This window comes from Pezoporus occidentalis, unplaced genomic scaffold (genome assembly GCF_034315485.1).
Source record: "Pezoporus occidentalis ecotype Australia unplaced genomic scaffold, CSIRO_AGI_Poc_V1 ctg7, whole genome shotgun sequence".
NCBI classification, from domain to species: Eukaryota; Metazoa; Chordata; class Aves; order Psittaciformes; family Psittacidae; genus Pezoporus; species Pezoporus occidentalis.
In genome coordinates, this window is record NW_026916052.1 from 480653 (window position 1) to 501961 (window position 21309).

Consider the following 21309-nt stretch of genomic DNA (forward strand, 5'->3'; position numbering starts at 1 on the left):
AATATAGTCTATCCCCCCAAAAAACAGAATAAAAAGGAAGTCTTGGACTTCTTAGTAATTTTCCCCCATTTTTTTTAGTCTGATCTCTGCACTTGGTTGTATACTCAAAGAAGGATAAAAGAATGAATTCCAATTTTGTTTTAAATCATTGGTATTTCTGACAGCTATGAGCACAACACTTCCTGAGGTACATACACATTTTATGTATAATGGAGGCATTCTTCTGAACTACATGGCATCGGTAAGCTTGAAGAAAGTGTAAAAATAATGCCATGCTCTCTCAGCAAGCATAGACTGTTCTTAATTCAAGGAATTCCCTCATTCAGACTATTCTATACGTATTTTAACGTGAATTCTGAAACAGGACAATTAAACTTAACTAAAAAGAAATCACCTCTTATAGACGTTGTGACACTATTAGCTTTAGTTATATTTACAATTCAAACCTTTAACCTTAAGTAGTTCGAGAGTGCCAAGAAGGTGGTTGTAAAATTTTAACCAGATCAATACACTAATAGCCTGAAAGCATCTCTTTTAATGAAAGCAGTCTTAGTACCAAATACCAAGAGCCAGGTGCTGGGGGTGGGCGGGGAAACCGAGGGTACGAACCTTAAAGACATTCTAGTCCTGCCACATTGGAGTTTTTGGGAGGTACTAATCTATCATTACTTAGGACAACAACTACTTATTAAGTACAAATGTAGGTACTTTGAGTATTAAATTTCACCGGCCCACACATAATTGCCCTACACACACAGCCAGAGCTTCTAAGAAATAGCTTTTTTTAAAAGTAAAAGCCATGTCCTTTCCCATCTTTAGCAAAAGGCCAAAAATACAGGCATAATATGCTTTAATTTATAATTTTTAAACCACAAAGCCTAAAACAACACATCTTCCAAAGTATAATAAGTATTTTCATTATTAAAAATTATTCTCCTGCCGTCAAATGTAATTTAAGTCTTACCGTATCTCATTCCAGCAATAAGTTACTGGTTTTACATATTTTAAAAGCTGATAAAAATGAAGGTAATTAAAGTTCTCAAAGTTCATTTTATTTTACAATCTATCTACTAAAGCAAAGGTTACTAATCATTGCCACATGAATCACTTCAAAATTACATGAATGTACCAGGGAAAAGTAGCTGCTAATTCTGCTGTGCAGAAAGTGCTTCCTTGCTCCTCCAAGAGCTTGTATCAATGGAGGCACATGCTACTGCAAAGATCACTGCTGAAGCACAGCACCAGCACTTGGAAATCTGTGGGCATATTTGCACTTTCAGGCTCCATACACAAAACCAAGACTGATGTACCACTAAGAAACGCATGATAATCGATGGAAGGGTAGGCCTGAAAGAGTGGAATTCTTGTTTGGGAATTAGAAAGCGTATGCCAAAGAATAATAAATGCAGTAGTTGTAACTCTGGTTTGGGAAGCAAAAGAATGCACATGCAGGGCCTGAAAAACACCAGCTCTGCTATCTAGGAGACACCTAAGAACGTGCAGCCTAGAAGGCTCTGCATGACGATACACCCACAACATTTCCAAGCACTGGCTGATTCTGGAAAACTATCAGCAAGTGTGAATGTACTTCAGCAGCCTCAAAAGCCTCCCTCCAGTAAGAGGTCTGCAGATTTCTTTTGGAGGCTCAGCACTCAGTATGCGTAACTGAAGTTCAGAAATTTCCTGAAATATACTGTGCTCTTATCTTAGAGACCCCCATACATAAAATTTGTAACCTGCATGCTTTTTAAAACAAAAAGCACTCCTACAAACAGGGTATTCTTTATTTGCATTTCTTTTGAAGAAAGAGTAAAGATAAGCAACAGAATAGATCAAGGTGCAGTAAGCAGAAAATCTTTAGAAGCCAAGAATGTCTAAACTATACTGTACAACACAGCCTTTCTACTTAAAAACCTCTCCTGTTAGATGTCCATCATTAAGCTAAATACTTACATTTTTACAAGAGAGGCGTGCAGGAGAGAAGGCGAAGAAGAGAAATACTGTAGGTTCCAAAAATGTAAACTAATGTTGCAGCAGAATATAAAATAATTGCACCAAAGCATACCCCCTCAGATACCTAAAATCACAGCAACAAGACTGGACAGGACCTGTAATTAAGCATGGAATACAGCTGATTAGGGAAACGCCTACACCCAACCTCCACCCCGCAAAAGAAAAAAAAAATAAAATATGAAAATTAAAGAAAAAAGAAAGAATGGGAAAAAAGAATGAAGCTAAAGATGTTTCTCAACTGGGCATGAACTTAAACTGATGTAAGCAAAATGCTGAAAATTGGTTCCATACACAAGAAAAATGGGTGTCACAAAACAGTAGTGCAGATACAGAATCATCCTGAGAATACCAAAAGTGTTACTTCATGCTGTAAAAGATCAGGCATCTAAGCAAAACGGGACCCTATTTAAGAATTATACAACACAGAAAATGAATAAGAAAGCATGAGAAAACAGATTCAAGTACTCCCCCTCCTTCCCCAAATAGCTCTCCTGGATCCTTCAGAGGGAAAACATTTCAAAAAGAAAGGAAACGTAGACTTTTCAGGGTGAGGCACAGCAGCTTTTACAGCCTATTGTGCAATCACTGCTTCTTCCCCACTCATAAAACAAAACTAAATTAAATCTAAAGTTAAAATTACTTTTTACAATACATGTATCCCACACTACACCACTCAAAAATAGCACCGGTATTGAGAACCATATTACTTATGTGATCCACAATAATGTCTAATGAGAAATTCACAGATTTAATAGAGGGAGTTCCTCAAGTTTAAAATTAGAGATCAAGTTAAAACAATTTTGTGCTAAATACACTCTCCTTACTCCAGCTTCTGGAATTGAAACCTCTATAAATGTAAAAGCTCAGATGTGATGTTCACTTTTTACACATGATCACATTCTAGATTCCTAAAACTAGTTTAGCATTTGGCAAAGTTCTGTTTTGCAACTCATTTTTATTTACCAGGCATAGAAAATAATAATGTGCTGGTCCCATTTCTTTATGCACTATGAGACTTTTCAGACACCTGATATAAAGTAAACATACCAATACAAGATGAATCATATATTAATGTATTAAAAGCATATGGCTGTTTTTATTAAGAATCCAATAAAATACTTAGGTATCTTAATAGATGTTTTAAATCTGAATGAGATCTTACTTTCTTTAAACAAAACAAAAAGTTTTGTTATTTTCCCTCTCCCTCCCCCAGTTTGTAAATCAAATGAAGTAAATGCTGAGAAATTAGCATATTTCTTAGAACAGCTATACTTGCTGTATGTTTGAGACAATAACCTAGGAAGCCCCACACACATAAAAAAACACATCATTCAAAAACATCAACGCAGTTCTACTGAGTGTAGTCTTCAGACGACAAACTTCTTACCTCCAAATATCACTTCCTTTAGAAAACATGGAAGACTTGATAACTTCTGGAGCCATCCATGCGTAAGTCCCTGCTGCACTCATTTTGGTTGTTCTGTGCCACTCTCTAGCCAGACCAAAGTCTGTAATCTTCAGAGTTTTATTACAAATATCATCATGTTCCATCTTCTCTAGCAACAAAACTGCAAAAGATTGAGTTTGTAAATTAATGCAATGGGAGTCAAATAAAAATACCCAGTCCTGTTATTAATTTCACAAACAACTTGTACTGCACAGATAATTGGATACTTTAAATGTTGCAAAAATATCGTTTTTTACAAACGTGAAAAACGTTTTTGACAATTCTAAGCTTTTCTAAGCTATGAAAATGAGAAACACCCACAGTGTCATAAGTTCTTTATGCAACTGTGTGAGTAGATATTAAACTAGCACAAGTGAAGAGATGTAAAGTAAAGCACATAAATTCAAGAAAGCTCAAAACACTAACATCCCACAGATGATGACAGGATGTGAAAAAGGTATTAACTTTCGAATGAGATTCTTAAGTAATAGAAATAGCACTAGTAAACCAAAAACAAATGTTAAGAATTCTTGTAAGAGACCTGGAAACCAAGCAGGATGCACTGTATCAGTTCATAAAATCCATCCTTAATACTACACCCAATCCTGGCTCCTACTCATCTCAAAAAGTGTGTAACAACTAAAAGAGGCATGGAGAAAGACACAACCAGAGTGCTCAAAACAGTATATCCACAGCTAAAAGGAATGGTTAATAGGCAAGGAGTCTTCCACCAGGAAAAGAAACATCTGAGAACAGAATCTATAACACCACCTATGGAACAAAAAAAACTGTAGGTAGCAATTGTTTATGGTTTCCCAACACAAGAAACGGCCATCATTGAGCAAAATTAGCAGATAAGAATCTTAACACGTGGCAGTCGCTCACACAACACTCAGGTAGGTGAACTCCATCATGTCTATGCTAGTAACTGTTAGCTTGAACTGTTAAAATGATCTCCTGGAACAAAGATCGAAGGTTAAATGACAAATAAGAAGAATCATAAATGCATGTATTTTCCAACTACATGTACTGCAAAACACAGTACAGGGAACTCATTAATAAAAAAGCAGATGCAGAATTACCCTCCCTCACCGAGGAAAAACTGATGACCTTGCATATGCAATCACAAAAAATTGCATTTTTACTAGTGCAGATTAATTACACTCTTACAAATATTCCAAAAATGACACAAATCCAGATGAAAAGAACTCACTTTCCATTTTCAGTAAGCTTCTTAACAAAGAGCAGCAGAAATGAAAGCCAAGATGGTAGAGAGACCAAGAGCTCACGAGACAGCACCACCAGAACAAGTTAAATTAATGAAAGAGTTTTTATACTTTTATACTGAATCAAAGACCTATTGTTTGCGATTCCATTTCAAACATGTTCGGCAGAATTCCTGACATTCCTTGCCAGTCAATGTGACCGAAACCAAAAACAGCCAGTCTTGCAAAAGGTAACAACTGGCATATGACCAAGTTTCATCCTACAAAGGGGCAATGTTTCTTAGCAGTCCAAACTTCCCTTTCCGGCCGGTAGCCAGGAAAACAGCAAAACTATACACAGATTACTTAGCAGCTAGGTAGTAAAAATGCTCAGCATAGCTGAACAGTGCTCCAGAAGTGCTTCCTTCACAGTAGCCTAGCAACCTTTACTACAGCATCCTTATGCCACTTCCACAGCAGCCTGGCCCTTGGTGGCTGCTAAACCGCAAGTCATTTTACAGCCTCGTGCTTCCTCTGTTCACTCAGCCCCCACTTGTTTCTTTTCCAAATACTTTAAATTGCCTTTTCAGGCTCTAATATACCTGCAGTGTTAAGTTAGGCAAGAGCCAGTTTAGCAGTTTTTGTTTTACTTTAACTTCTTTCAGATTTCTTAATTTTCCTCAAAAAGTTCATACAAAGTGTTTTACTGCTGGCAGATACAGCTCAAAATATTTAAAAGTACAAAGCCTATTTGAAATTAAATTCATACCTACCAAAAAACCCAAGATTAGAAATGCAGAACAGTAAGAAAATCCTATAACCACCTCCTTTATTTTGACATTAGCAAAACCAAAGACTATCACAGTTTCTGAATTACTCAAAATCTAAGAGAAGGAGACTAAGTTGGAAGTGCAGACTACTTTGCATCAAATTAATGTAAAACTTCACCTTGGACTATTACCCAAATGTTGCACATACTACAGCCAGAAACAAATATTTGACTAAATATTTTAAGGCCACATATGATTCCTATTGATAACACCATTTTCAACTCAATTCTGAGTTTAGCACACCTCCCCCTTTGTGACTCTACCTTTCTGCAGTAAGATCAAGGGGAGAGTAAATTTATCAGCACCACAGAAGCAGAAGTTAGGGTTCCATGTATCAAGCACTGCTTGAATATAGGACACAGCGCATGCCCAGAGCCATGTTCAGCTGGGGAATGAAGAGATGTTATTGCATGTTATTTTCCAATAACTCCATGAAATATAAATCAACAAATTGAAGATAAAAACAACAAATCCTGAAGTCAGAAAAAAATGAAAACATACAAATGCCATGCAGTAAAGTGGTACTGGAATCAGCAGATATGACACTATGCATATTCAAAAAATTCAAGACACTTTTGACAGTGCAGCAAGAATATGAGGATTCTAAAAGCATCCGTAACAAAGATACTGCTCTTTAACAATACAGATAACAGAAGGAAAACCAGCAGATACACGTTGTTGCGCAAGTAGCTTATGCAATTTAAAGAAGAAAATTTTTTAGTAGAAACAGGGAAGTATCAGTAGAATTGTACAGAGCAGAAGACCTCATATGAATACTGGATGACTGGAGCTGCACGTGTTCAACAACAGGAAATTAAACTGAAGCAGATGCAGAAAACAGAATAGTTAGGATCCTGTAATGTCTTTTATTTACATAAAATCAGAAGAGCTTGTCCTTTTTGCTAGGCTAAACAAAGCCTGTGAGAAGTTATGAGAACAGAAGTTAGCCATATCTAGAAACGGGATGAAGGCTTACACTACCAGTGCTCTTACTGCCAAAATACTCTCCCAGGTACCCTGCCTGATCCATCTTAGAGACATGCTCATGTCTCTAAGCGTGGGGTGCTACCAGGGTGGGGAGTTACAGCTGGCTTCTTTTTCTACTAACCTTATGGCATACTGCAAGTATTTTATGGTGTAATAGTATACAAATAAGATGTTCTGCACACTTAAAAAATAACCTATTATACAGTTGCCCAAGACTGCAGTGGAACTGGACATGCTGAGCCAGTTGGTACTTCCCAAGTCCATGTTCCTCTTATTTAAACAGAGCCAGCAATATCTCTCTGCCTAAATTCTACTGATCCCACGCAAGCCGTTATCAGTCAGGAAAGGCACAGAATTTAGACTTAAAAATGAGGAACAAGTCTTAGTAAAATCCCACCCAAACGCTTACAGTCCCCCAGCCTATTCTGTTGCCATTCCTTTCCCATCACTCCATCGCCAAACTCCCCCCTTTGGCAGTAACATGCTTTAAGCTACAGGGAGCAAAGGGTAAGAGACAAACTGCAGCAGCTCAGGTCAGAGATACGTGAAGTGGCAGCCAGGATCTGGCCAGATTTGGAAAAGAGGTGCCTTCTCTGCTCTATTTTCTTATAAGCTTTAATCGAAATTTTACTGGGGAAATTAAAACTGAAGTGAAAGCCTGCATACAGACAGATAGGCTGTAACCGGTCAAGAAATAATAGAAAAGAACACATCTCAACAGATCAGATTCCTGGGGTATATACTTGCTCTTCCAAATTCAGATAGGACAAGAACTACACCCCCAGTGCTACCTTCAGAACTAAGCTGAAAGTCTAGAGAGGAACTGAAAGTATTCAAATTGCAAGCATTTTGTTTAAAGCATAATTTTAATTTAAAGGCCCACATTCTTGCCTCAGCTCCTCTCCTTTTTAATTCTTAAAATTCACGTATCTTTAGAAACAGTATTTACAGCAAGCCTGAGGGACCTTTTAGTTGGCAGCACACCCAGGAAACCTCCTCCTAGCACTCTTTCTAGTGCTACTCTTTCAATGCAGGTTATTTCCTACAGTCTTAATTTTCTTTGTTATTGAATACATCTATTTCTCCAACCTTACCTCTTAGAGTCCCCATTTAATACAACATTTCATTTGAAAAATCTCTTGAAATCCAGACTTCATGCGTTAAAATCAGTTTCATTTATTTTTCATAGTGCACTTTCAGGTGACCATTTTCTGTTACAAGCCATTTAAACAAATTGAGTAAACAACGTATTCTAGGATAAGTGAAGTCAAAGTATTGAACACCTTTTGAACAGTTCAGATGTACTGAATTTAAACTACCTTTTAATGCTGAAACTTAAAACAAAAAAAATCATCCTGAAATACTCAAGGCCTTTCTATTCTTCCTATCATCTTTACACTACCTTTATGCCTTCTACTACACCCTCTTTATATTCTCTATTTTGTTACTCATAGAAATAAAATGTTAAGCAATTTTATGTTAACCTTATTTTCCCAAGTCAGTTATTTGCCTCTAACTGCTTCTTGCTACCTGATCTACAGTTTGCTAAATAGCTATCATGGGTTTTGCAAATATAAGCTATTTAACAGTATAGCTACTTAAATTACAATGATTATAGGTAAGACTGCCTACGTGCCCACTACATTTACCACCACTGATAAAGCTACTCTTAAAGAATACCAGAAAGAAAGATGTCATACTATATACCTGTACTTGCAAATAGATTTTCCAGACAATGCTGCTACTGTCCTGTGTGTCATGTGTCCTGTCCCATCCCTCCCCCCCATCACACACACACAGTATGTTCCCTTTCCAATTGTTTGCAAGTGAATCTGGTTCCTGTTAATTCACTAAATCAACACACAACAAAACCAGCAGGGCAAACTTGTATCTTTACGTGGGAACTAACAGGCAGAAAATACCCTTACTAAGTGTTGCATATTCAGTTAAGGACACTCAATACCTTGTCAATATCAAGAGACTCACCTCCATTATTTTGAGTTGTTTGATTCTGACTGTAATTAGAAACTAAAATTTCAGCACTGCTTATAGAAGCCATGCCCAGCTTTTAAACCATGAATTAACTAACCCACTGAAAACATTAACTGATCAGAACATCTTTAACACGTACAAAATAAGATACATTTGCCTCTACAGCACATGCTTTTGAAATACCTTTCTTTTCTCCTATGGGTTATCAGGATAACAGATGCTATCTCTGTAACCAGTTACCTGTCCAATGGTGATTATCTTCCTAGATTAAGCTTAGAGCTCATCATCAGCAAGGGAATTTCATCCTTTAAACACTGATTATGTATGTAGGAGGCCTTTCTCTTACTTCAGGGATACTCCTCTGTCATCTACACCCCTTTACAGCAGGCATATAACCATTTCGCAATTTTTATATTAAATCGAAAGCAACAGTTTGTTCTTATATGTATCTAACATCATCTAGCTTAAAAAAAAAATAACTAAATCCTACCTCACATAGGCCAACATATATTAAAAAAAAAAAAAAAAGCCTGAACAAAGTGTTTCCAATTGGAAAGCCAAAACAAGACAAGACGGGACACAAAACGTCCTTGACGGCATGAACTGACAAATACACACCAACATCAATGAAAAACACATCCCACAGTGGGATACGTGGCACAAGAAAACCACCAAAGCATGAACATGGCAGGGAGTCACCTGACTGTCTGGAGGAAATAGAGGGAAAAGGAGAGAAAGAGGGATGAGAGATTTCAACAGCTTCAACACACCTTGCATCACCATTTTTTGCTTTCCCTTCAGTTCTTTAATAACCATTATTAATGCAACTTTGAGCAAATGGAAACTTGAGAGAAAGCAGCAGTTTTAACAAGTTACTGGCACAGGCTGCAGATGCTACAAGTTACTTTACTGCCTGCCATTTGTGCATCACTTACTGTTCGCATAGTTCTGTAATGCAAAACAGAAGTTTCTATTGTGCAGTAAGAGGAAGTACCAGAGGTAACAAGCGTTTGTAATTACATATTCAAATATTCATTTAAACAGTAAATCACCAGTAAATTCTGAAAAAGGCAGGATTTGGATAATTGCATCAGCAAAAAATCAAAAGCAGACTGTACACTAAACATTCTCAAGTACTCTGCTTAATAAATTATTTAGTTCTCCTATTTAAATATTACACTTAAGAAAAGTTACTTCATTACAGCAATTCCTCCATAATTTTACAATTACATGGAAATCAGTCAACACTGAAACTTCACTTTAAAACTGAAACCACTCAGTTATGCAGCACCTACCAGGAAACTTCCCTACTTACTTGACATAGCAACTACTTTCTTTTAAGCTCTTTCTTCTTTGCTTGCTATTATTTTTTACAAAGCAATAAAACAGTGACCAAAATCCAGGTAGATTAGAAAGAAATCCTAAGAACAACTAGCAATAATAGGTGGTGAATCAGTCATTCCTAAAATATTATTCTAGTTTCAAACTCTACAGAACAAAGTGGCTGTGTACCTATTCTTTAAAGAACAGCACCTTTGTGATGAAATAGTGATTTAGTTATTTTAAAGAACTCCTTCCCGTTCCTAAAGAAACAAAATGTAAAGCAAAGTAAAGCTTTTTTATTCAAACTGCAAAAGGAGTCCTAGCCAACATATAATGTATCAGGTACAGTTTCCTCCAACAGAAGCTTTCAGAACACATATTAATCACTTCCCTAACCCAAAATTCAAGACCTAGATATTCCTTTCAAAACAAAGTAAATCAATATATGCCATACAACACACAGAAATCAACAGGGCAATGCAGCTGAGGTTCATAATCTCAAAAATAGCATCCGGGGCAAGAGGTGACAGAGGTTACCTTCCTTCAGAACTAACGAGTTCTCATTCTATCATTAGTCAAATCACTTTTTCAAGACCTAATTAAAACAACAGCAACAACAACAACAAAACCACACCAAAAAACCCCACCCCAAGAATACTTTATAGTATCTTCCGGGGGGAGAGGGAGGGTTAAGTAAATAGAACAAGACTTTATGCAATTTAATATTTCAAGCTAATCAGGAGCATACATGGCTTCTGAATACACGGAAGTATTTACATAGTTGGCATACTTTTCCTGATTGTAACATACTATAGTCAGCAATTACGTACTTCCTTGTTGCTTTATTTTTTGTGATGTGTATCAAGGTGCATTTGATGCACTGAAATTAAAATATTTATCACACAAAAAAGCCACTTCAAAATTAAAGTTTAGAAAAATTTATACTAAATACATACACAAAAACATTAAAAACACTGAAAACCACATTCTACCTTTAAAGGTGAAGTTTACTACCCAAACTGAAGCGTAAGGGTATAGGCTGATGTCACAATCAAGACCATAAGAGCTTGCTGTCACTAAAATACTTATCTTAATCTCCTCTCCAGTTATAACCCCTCATCCTGACAGCTTCCCCTCCCCACTCACAGTCTAGCAACTGGCTAGTCTTGAGAGACTCAACTAGCCAGACAGCTCAGCAAAAACTAAAGCCTACAAATAAACAGCTTAGAGTAGTTTTCTGCTGGATCCCTCAGCTGATTTAACTCTGAGCTACTGACCATGCAAGCAGAGATTCTGCTGACACATGGAAGAGGGGAAAACTTATGCCTGGAGATGGGTGGGGAAGCCTCCTTGCACAGCCAGCTGCTCAATGAAGCCACACATCAGCTGCTGTACTGAGAAGACAAGCAGTATTTCAGAATTAATAGAGCTAACCTTTTACATCTAGCTTTAGTCAGAGATGTACAGATAGAATCCAGCTTTGCTACTTTTTTCATTGTAAAGTCATCTCTGAAAAAAATTACCACTGAAAAGAACAAGTTGAATAAACTGAGGACAAAAAAAAAACTCAAACCCTTCAAATACGCCCTCTGCTATGAAACCAAACACTGATTGTAGATGCTTAGTCAAGTTTAGTCACCAAGTTTCCTTCAAACCCATCAGTTGACATGAAACTCCTTTAAAATCATTTATACAAGGAATTTTAATAGATTACACTCCATAAAGAATTCTGACTTAGGCTCCAAGTTTCCTTTATACAGAGTGTTTGAAAGAATCTTACTGATTTCAAACAATTTTTGCCAAACAACCTGTTTCAAAATAAAGGAGGGAAAACAAAACAACAAACAAAAAAAACCACCCTGCAAACAGAAAAATTTTGAGACAACTTTTAAAAAAAAAAAATACAAAAAAACCCAAAACTTAGGAGGGAGAAGAAAAATCAAAACGTATTCTGTGGGGTAGAAGGATTCCTGCATTCCATCCTTGCAGTTTCTTCAGTAGCTGAGGAACAGCCCCTCGGGACTGTGTGTTTCCAAGAACTCTAATCTTCTTTAACAGCAAAGGCAAACCACTTATTTTGAAATGAAAACGCTGCAAACTTGGCAGTGCTCTCTTTCTCTTGGGAGGAGAAAATGGAAGGGAAAACCTGCTCTTTTGACTCAGTAATTACTGTAACAGTACTGAGTTAAAAAGTACAATTCCCCCCCCCTTTTTTTTTTTTTTTTTTTTTACACAAGGAAATGAATGTAGTCAGCTTCAGGACGAATACTGGCATCTAAGCCTAACGAAAAAAAAATAAAATCACAAAATCGCACAACCATTTAATACTAAAATATACCCAGTTCCAAGGGTTAATTTGTCCCATAAGGAACCACAGAAATTAAGCAGTTACTCCCTGCATTTTTGGGAGGGCTAACTTATCAGGTCCAAGTTAATAGCACACCTGCCAAAACAGATTTTAGTCACTGTGAAGAGAACAAAGCATGATTATATAGCCAACACTAGCATGCCTAGGACTGATTCAACTAGAGTTATGACCCCCCACAAAAAAAAAAAAAAAAAAGGTTAAACTTGGCAGGAAGCTCTAAGAAGGAAGAATACTTCGGCGGTGACATTATACAAATACGTAACTTTTCCACCTTATCGTATACATCCCGTAACTTTAAGATGCAGTAAGTGGGTCAAAATTTAAGCATTCACTTACTTTTAGTTCCTTATCTGAGGTAAGCTCTCAGTAATGTGGTCAAATAAGGTAAAAATAGTGACATTAGTTTTAAACTGTCAGCCCGTAAATGTACACTTCTGACACAGTTGTTATTTTGGTACTGCTGTTATAGACAACCAAGTCATTGGTATTTGATACATTTAATATATTTGCATCTACATATAGATCATCTCTGCTGAATTAAATAAACAAAGAAAACAAACCAAAGTAACACTCCCCAAACTCAAAATAAGAAAAAAAAAAAAATCACTGCACTTTTTAGAAGCATTATTGCTGAAGGTCACTGAGCTGAACTTCAATTTTAAGAAACCATCAGAAATAAAATTCAAGGACAAAAATCACCCATGCTGCAAATACTTCTTGCAAATGTTCATTGTTCAAGGCCATCATGTTTCAGAACTTGAAACACTGAAGCATGTTTAGAAGAAAGTTTGTACTTAGTGATAAGAAAACTTACGGATTGCAAACAAAAAGCCATTCTCTTCTAAGGTCAAAGAAACCACAAACCAGCATTCAACATCCAAATACAGTACAATGATGTGTCACCTCTTTATTCTTTTGGGGTTGCAGAACTTTTTAATGAAACTTTTAATATTTGGTGAGAAGGTCCAAAGGCATGCATTGCGTTTGCAGCCTCATTTTGGGGGGCAGGGCACGTGAGTGGGAGGAGGGGAAGGGAAGAGAGAAATCTGTAACTGGAAACTCAGATAGATCTCATTTTTTTCTAATGCTAGGCTAATACTACCAATGCCCAACTTCCCAACCTACTTTGCATTCTGATTTGGGGTTTTTTGGTGGGCTTTTGTTTTTGTTTGGTTTTTGGTTTTAGGTACCTCATTGCACAAGCATTATAGTCAGCAGTTAAATGCATTTCTCACTGTTCCAGGGAATGAACAAAATTATACAATTATTTTAACAGGTAATGGGAGGTGCTTAGCTGCCTGTTTTTCTATTAAATTCTATGGAAACAGGTTGCTGGCACAGCACAATTTTCAGAGGCTGGTAGGTATGTGACCATACCCTTAGGGTAACAGCTTTTTAAAAAGAAAACAAACAAACCAAACCCAAAGTAATGCTTGAAGTCTTCACTAATATACAAATATTACAAACACTCTTATGTAAAGCCCTACAGTTCTTATAACCCTACCCCAAAACAGAACTCTCTTTCAGAAAAGATGGTCAGCAAGTGTGACACACAGACTAGACCCCCCATTGCTGGGCATGAAGAGGTCAACAGAAACATTGGTACAAATAAACCTCTTGCAGAAACCTGCTAAGAAAGAATCCAGTGCAGAGCAGGAAAAAAGGAAAAATCCAAATCTTCCAACTGCTGTAAAACAGATCACTTGGTGTCTTACAAAGAGAGCAAACAAAGACAGGGAGAGGAGAAACACATGAAGAACAAACAAGTAAGATCCGGAAAATTATCTAAGTAATATTATTCTTGAATTAATAATCCTACCTGTTAAAGATGTAAAGAGTCTCGACACCAAATAAGCAGTAGTATATTTAGAAGGTAGGAGGCTGATGTGAAATAAATGGCTACTGCAGTTAAGTCCTCATATACAAATAAAATAACTGCTGGATGTTACTCCTCCCTGGAAGCTTACAGACTATACAAACAAATACTGTGCTACAGAGCAGTAGTTCACAAAATTTCATTTAACAGATACTATATTAAAACCACTAAGTTCCTGAATATTAATTTTCAATGCTGGAACACATCATTTGAATGAAAATTAGCTGCTATGATATTTCAGCACTAGTTATTTCTACTGCAGATTGAGACAACCACAGCAATCAGTTATTCAAAACTGTTCTTTCTTGAATTCCAGCATCTTTCTGAACACAAAGTATACAACATATTTATGTGCTGCAAGTAAAAATACCAAGGAAATATAATACAAGTATAACATAAAACATCTCCTTTGATGAACTGGAAAAAGATACATTATAGCTCAAGGCTGCTAAGCATTTGCTGCTCCCACAGAATCCAACCTGCCTTCAGGGTCTCTAAAAAAAATAAAATAAAATCCCTATCTACATAGTCTGAGCACGCATCAAATAATGAAACAAATTACTGGGCGCTATGTTTTGTGAAACAAAGTAGAACATTTTCATGTGACATAATTATATTCAAAAGAGAAACTTACTAGAATTCAATGGCATGCTAACTTTTAATATTCCATTACCTTCAAAAGAGATGCTGCTTCCCAATTGACAAAAATCTGTAATCCTACCACAGTTTGCATAAGAGTGGTTTGATGTGTTGTTTTTTTTTTTTTTGTGGTTTTGTTTTGGGTGTTTTGTTGTTTTTCTGTGGGGGTTTTGTGTGGTTTTTTTTTAAGAATACTAAGTGGACAAGGTTATTAAAACTACAGCTCCTTCCTGCTATACATCTCCACATTCTTCAGGATGTATAACCAGTTTTTATGTTGTAATGCTGCGGCATTATCTTTACAGCAAAGCACAAGGCAGGGCTACTACCATTCATAGAGAAGGGATAGGAAGCCGGTGTACCTGGAACAATTTTTATCTTTATGCAATTTAAGTCATTAAGAATAGTGCAAGCATTAAAGTACCATGACTTCCTACATGAACGCACCATGGAAAACTACAGCATAATAATTTTAAACTGCTAAGTAACTTCTGGTCCCACTATTTTATCTGACTGACATTTCTCAAAGTGATACCATGTTCTCAGAGATAAGGTTGCTATGGGTTTTAGGAAAGCCAGTTGCCTTACCAAAGAGGAACTCCACTTTGTTCTGCCAGGAAAAAAAAAGTCCATTGCTCTCCAGAGCTCAGAGAGGCCAGCCAGTAGGAGCTTAGCAGCTAGACAGGAAAGTTTCAAACCAATTAAACCGCATGCAGCCTGCCATAGGAGGTGCAGGAGTCACCCAGTACTGGAGGTGGGCACCCTGGGACAACCATGCTCAGTGGAGAGGGGACACTGGGGATGTGGAAGGGAACAGCAGGGCAGAAGTTCCACAACTGAAAGCACCATGAGGAGAGGGAGATGCCAAATACATACCCCTAGTTTTCCAAGTTTCACTGCTATCAGAGTGCATCTTGGACCTTTATTTCCAAATAAAGTTAGGCTGAAGCTCAAGTCTGCTGAAAAGCCATTTCTCCCTCAGAACTACCAAAGACAACTGTAATAGAATTTAATTTTTAATTTTCTTGGTAACCATACAATAGAAGATTCTGAATTTCAAACATTTCATAACACGCAAGTAATCTTTAGAGCTCTACTTGTCATGTGAGTAAGCCTTCCCTCTTCAAAACAGAGTCAAAAGAGAAATTATGCACCCAGGCAGTAAAGTAAGTTCAGAAGATGACAGGTTTAACCCTAGTTTCTTTTTCTTTCTCTCCCTGAACAGATAGCTTAAAGTTGCTAGGTGGAGAAGTCAGAGAGAAAGCAGTTTTAATGAACTCTTGAAAACATCTCCAACGTATTTTAAAGGTATTTAGTAGAGTAACATGAGCAATTCTACTGCAAATAACCTGTAAAAGCGAAGAACCAGAGATAATTTGTTCTCTCTTTTCTCAAACTCCAAGACAGCTTCCAACATCAAAAGCAACTGATTCAACAATTCTGCCAAACCACATCACACTTCCTTTTGAGGTAAACCCAATGATTTCTATTTTCTGACTGCTTTTCATGAGACTAGTTTGAAGAATGTAATGTCAAAGTGGACTGTCCAATTTCAGTTTCACTGTTCTCTTATATGTTTGATTCCCTCAGATTTCAAGTATTGCACTCATTAGCATTGTCGCGTCCATGGTCTTATTCAACAATCCTTAAAACTCAAGCTGTCCTTGACAATTTCAAAAAAGTATAAACTCAGCACACTTCAGACAGCTGAGGGCTGCAAAGAATACTGGGATGGCAGAGGAGCTGGTGCAAGCTACAGCAAACTGAACCCTATTCCTATATCCATCTATGACAAATGAGCACAGAGTACTTTATCAGCACCATTTTAGTACACATAATCTTCACAGAATCAACTCTGTGCTTGACTTCATATTCATGGATGGGTCTATGCCATAAGCAAGATAGTCTGAATTTCTTGTAAGGCTTTCTACAAGTACACAAAGCTGGTGCACTCAAGGTAAAGTGTCTTTTTGTTTTGTCTTGTTTTTTTAAGGCAAAAGACCTGCACAGTCTGAAATCAATCCCAGAATCACAAACTGCTTTGCTAGACTTCAGAAGGTAAAACGCCTGCATACTCTATCTGAAAATATTATCAGCTTTCTTCAGAACATTAAAGAAGAATCAGGAGAGACTGCACCAAGCCCTTAAACAACCACAGGTCTTGTAACTAATGGCATATCCTTGCCCAGAAGAAAGCAATTTGATTCCCCCCCAGAGGAAAAAAGTTGCCCTTTCAAGGAGTCAGCAAAACATGTGAAATGCCCTAAAAAGACAGATGTAACTATTAGAGTCCAGACTTATAAATTCCTGTCTCTATTTTCAATAAAATTTAACCTTTTTATAATCAGCTTTCATACTTAATCAAGGCTAGGTCTGTACCCAGGAGACAGAGTACAGAACATTCAGGTATTTTTACAATTTATAAAACATCTGCTTTTCAGTCACAGTATCATTTCAAAATTCACTGATTATCCATGGTGGTTTGAAAAACTTCAGAATCTTTCAAATTTTTTTTTCTTCACATTTTAGATTACCTTCTTAATCTATAAAGCGTATCTAAGAACATAAGAACTACTTCTGAGGAAGTTATTCTCAAAATAGATGATTTTTTTTTAAGAGAAACTTCTCACCATGTCTCCTGCACAAACAGTCCTCAGTTTGAAAATCAAGATTAGAGACATGGTTACTATGTTTTAGTATATCTAAAGCTAGAAGTGGTTTTTGTACCTTTGTTTTGTCTATTTCTGAATAATATTTAAGTATAATTTTACACGGACTCCAGAACTGAAGGAACTGCTACCCACAAAACACGAGTTACCCTTTACTTCTTTGTTCAGCCTAACATACAAGTTTGTTAGTTTTTCTTCCCAACACAGAAAACATTTGAATATCTATTTCTCTTTTCTTGCCTTGGCAGAAAAAACAACTTTCTCCCACCTCCCAAAAGGAAACTTGGGCATACAAACCTAGATGGTCACTGTTGTTAAAAACCCTCTGCTCTCAAGGCTGTTCTGTTTGTGTCACTGTCTCTCCAGTCATGTCAATTTAGCATCAGTGAAAGTATGCTAAATATGCTGCCCTATAGATCCCAACTCCATGAAATTGCTTAGAGAGAAATAACACACTTGCCTTTGAAATGCTTGCTTTGCCTATTGCCTGCCAATTGCAAGCCCAGACGTATATCCTTTCTGGATCAAATACACTGGTGGAAGGGGCTCCTTGCCCTTGGCTGGAAAAACTAGTTCTTTTTTATTTTCTAGGGAAATAGTCTGGGGAGCATTCTTTACTCTGTCATGTTAAGGGCAGTCATTTTTCTAATTTGTTGTCTAAAGAAAAAAAAATCCTTCTAAGTACCTAAGCTAGTACAAAACTGATACATCTGTATACTACTTAGAGGTGCCTAATGGAGAGGGCAGAGCCACCACCATCAGCGGTTCATGGAAAGCAGCGCTGAGCAGTTGAGGAAGGGGTGCTGCTGGATCCCCGTCTTGCAACTGTAGCCACTGCTGAACTGTTAAAATCCACACTAAGCAAGCCAATCAGTCAACTCTAGCAGCTTTCCACTCCCACTGTGCAAGACTACACAGTGGAAAAGACTACAGTAAAAGAATAAAATGAAATCTTTGATGAATTGATGAGTTAACAGAACAGGTGATACTGTCACAATTTGCAGAAATTTTAAACTCATGTTATTGAACTTAATTACCATAGTATGTTATACTACTAGCGCACCATTGTCTTCCAATGCTACCATCTAGTTGTATGATCAACAGGATTCCATTCAATACTGTCTTCAAACTTCACCAAGGTTGAGACACATGGGTGAGAAAACTAAGTAGCTAAAGTTAACTGCATGTGCAACAGGAGATAGCAATGAAACCAGTGAAGAGGCCCATATGCTGAGGTTATAATCAGAAGATTTTTTTAAAATGCTCTGCCATTACCCACATACACAGATAATAACGGTAATCAGCTGACAGCAGTAACCAACTCAGCTCTAGGCGCTACGCTAAACAGCAGAGTTATGAATTGATTTCAGATATGAACTTTGCCATTGTCACCTTAGAAGGCCAGCATGCAGCAACCCACTTTATCTGAGGAAAGCCAGTAAATATTCAAGGTACAACACTTCACCAAACACGGCAGCAAACTAGGAGGGTACAAGCTGCCTACAGACAACTTCCTAGAACTTAAGGTGCTGGCCATCACCCTAACGGTAGGTTCAAGAGTTCATCATCTTGTGCTAAAAACAGAACCACAAATGTAGCTGTGCTAGGTCCTTTCTTCATTAAGCAAATAGTGAAAGTATCCTTAGCAACAGTCCCATGACTGAACCTTGTCTTAACAGTCCATGCATGATGACCTTCAAGACACACTTGCAAAGGCCTTTTAAATAAAGTGCTTTAAACTTGAATGAAGCTTTTTTTTTTTATTTCTACTAGACCACTTAAGGACTCCTAACTATAAAAAGAGAGTAACATACTGCTGTGTATTTGGCAACTCAGAATGAAAAGGAAAGAGAGTTGAGATGGCCTCAACCATATATAGAAATACATAGATTTCCACTTTCAGGTCACCAATTCAAAACACACCTATAGTGGCAAGTTATAAACACCTCTATTCTGGTAAGCCAGCCTTCCAGCATCACAGCTGCCAAAATCTTAGAAGGTCTTGCATCTACATATGGACCAAGGATTCATCAAAGCATGAACTGAGCAACTCCCTCACTCTTTCAGGTGCTTTTGTCCATGCCAACGGCTGAAAGCAAATCTGGCAACTGCACAAGAGTTTCTACTGTTCTTAAACTATTGTCTTTTCTGCCACGATGCTCTTAAGCGGGTAAATTTTACATGCATGGTAAATGCATGCAATCTAAAACAGAAATACATACGATTGGCAGCGAAACAAAAGCAATACCCTTATTAAAACTTTCCCTTTCAAGGTACTTTTGAAAGCTAGGACTACACAACCCATCAGAGCAGAATAAGTCTTGTGGCGTTGCAATCGTGGTGGCACACAGGATTTTATCCCACATCGCTTTAAGGGAGCTCCCGTCGAGAGAACAAGACTTTTGAGTGCGCTGCAAGTAAACCCTCCTCTCCCTACCTTCTACAACAACTCCGGAACAAGCTCACAGCCACGGCAACCAAACTGCCGCCTGCCCAAGCAAGTTGCAACACCCATCTCCCAGTGAAACAAGGCTCCCGGACCGGGCCCGTCCAGGCCTGGGAACTCGCTTCCCGTGCGGGCCAGTCACGCCGGGCCCCCTCCAGACCCAACCGGTCTCTCGCCGGGCAGAGGGACGAGGACTGCCCCGCTATCGCCTCTGTCGCCCGCGGCAGCCCGAAGGCCGCTCCTCCCTCCCACGCCGCTACCCCGCTCCCCGGTCGGGACTCACTGTTGCTGGACTTGAGGTCCCGGTGCAGGATGGGGACGACGGCCTGGTCGTGCAGGTAAAGCATGCCGCGGGCAATTTGCACCGCCCAGTTCACCAAGATGTGCGGGGGTATGCGGAGGCCACCGCGGGCAGCCCCGGGAGCAGCGGCTGCGGCCAGGGCCCTGTTGAGAGAGCCGCCGCGGGCGAACTCCATAACGAGGCAGAGGTTGGGCTCCCGCAGGCAGACCCCATGCAGGGCGATGATGTTGGGGTGCCTCAGCATGGAGAACAGCTTGGCCTCCTGCCGCACGCTCTCCGCTGTGGCCGTGATGTCCTCGTCGGGGTCCTGCCGCGCCGCCTTCACGGCCACCTCGCGGCCGCGCCAGGTGGCCCGGTACACCTTCCCGAAGCCCCCCACCCCGATGATCTCCTGCAGCTCCAGGTGCTGGAAGTCGATCTCCGTCAGGCTTCCCGGGGGGTTCCTCTGCCCGCCGCCGCTGCCCGCCGCAGCCGCCCCACCGCACGGCTGCCGGGTCACGTAGTTGGCGGGGAAGATGCCGAGACGGTGGCGGATCTTCCCCGCCCACCAGCCGTCGTCGCCGGACACAGCCGCGTCCTGCGACAGCACCTCCACCACGTCCCCCCGCCGCAGGCTCAGCTCGTCCTCGCCGCTCGCCTCATAGTCGTACAGCGCTGTCCACAGCGGGCACGGACCGCCACCGCCGGCGGTGGCCGCCGCCCCAGCGCCCGGCACAGCCATGGCAGCAACCTCAGCCCCGGCGGCCGCCGACGCGGGGGCGCGCGCCCAGCCGCATCCTCACCTGCCGCCGCCGAGCGGGAGCCGCGGGAGGGGAAGGGGCGGGACTCACACAGCCTGATCGCGGCTGCTGCTGCTGCTCCTCCTGCTGCCGCCACCGCCGCCGCTCCCGGGCAGGTAGGGCGCAAGCGCGAGCGGGGAAAGGCGGGGAGGGGAGTGGCGGTGCCCCTCGCCCTCCCTCCCGCCCCCGCGCTCTGCCCCGCCCCGGGGATTGGCCGCCGGCCGTCACGTGGGCCGCGGAACCGAGGGCGCGGGCGTGTAGGCAGGTGGGTGCCCGCGCCCGCCCCTCCCACGCGCGCAGACTGGCAGGCTCCGGCCGCCGCGGCAGGGGCGGGGCGCCGGCGGTCGCGAGGCTGAGGCTGTGGGTCCAGTCCAGCCCGGCGGGCGGGAGGCGAGGGGATGGGAGGGGATAGTGGGCAGGGACGGGCAGACCCC

At 39.9% G+C, this 21309-nt stretch overlaps 1 protein-coding gene across 2 annotated transcripts in view; it reads right to left on the reverse strand.

Annotated features, from left to right (window-relative positions):
- The window catches only part of MAP3K21 (mitogen-activated protein kinase kinase kinase 21), a 41341-nt gene extending 20434 nt beyond the window's left edge, over window positions 1-20907 (reverse strand). For both annotated transcript variants that reach the window (XM_062641963.1, XM_062641962.1), the window contains exons 1-2: window positions 20079-20907; window positions 3401-3581 (exon numbers count right to left, since the gene is read on the reverse strand). In XM_062641963.1, the coding sequence (XP_062497947.1) occupies window positions 3401-3581; window positions 20079-20817 (920 nt within the window). In that variant the 5' untranslated portion in view covers window positions 20818-20907. The remainder of the gene's footprint in view (window positions 1-3400; window positions 3582-20078) is intronic.
- Window positions 20908-21309: the final 402 nt, after the last annotated feature.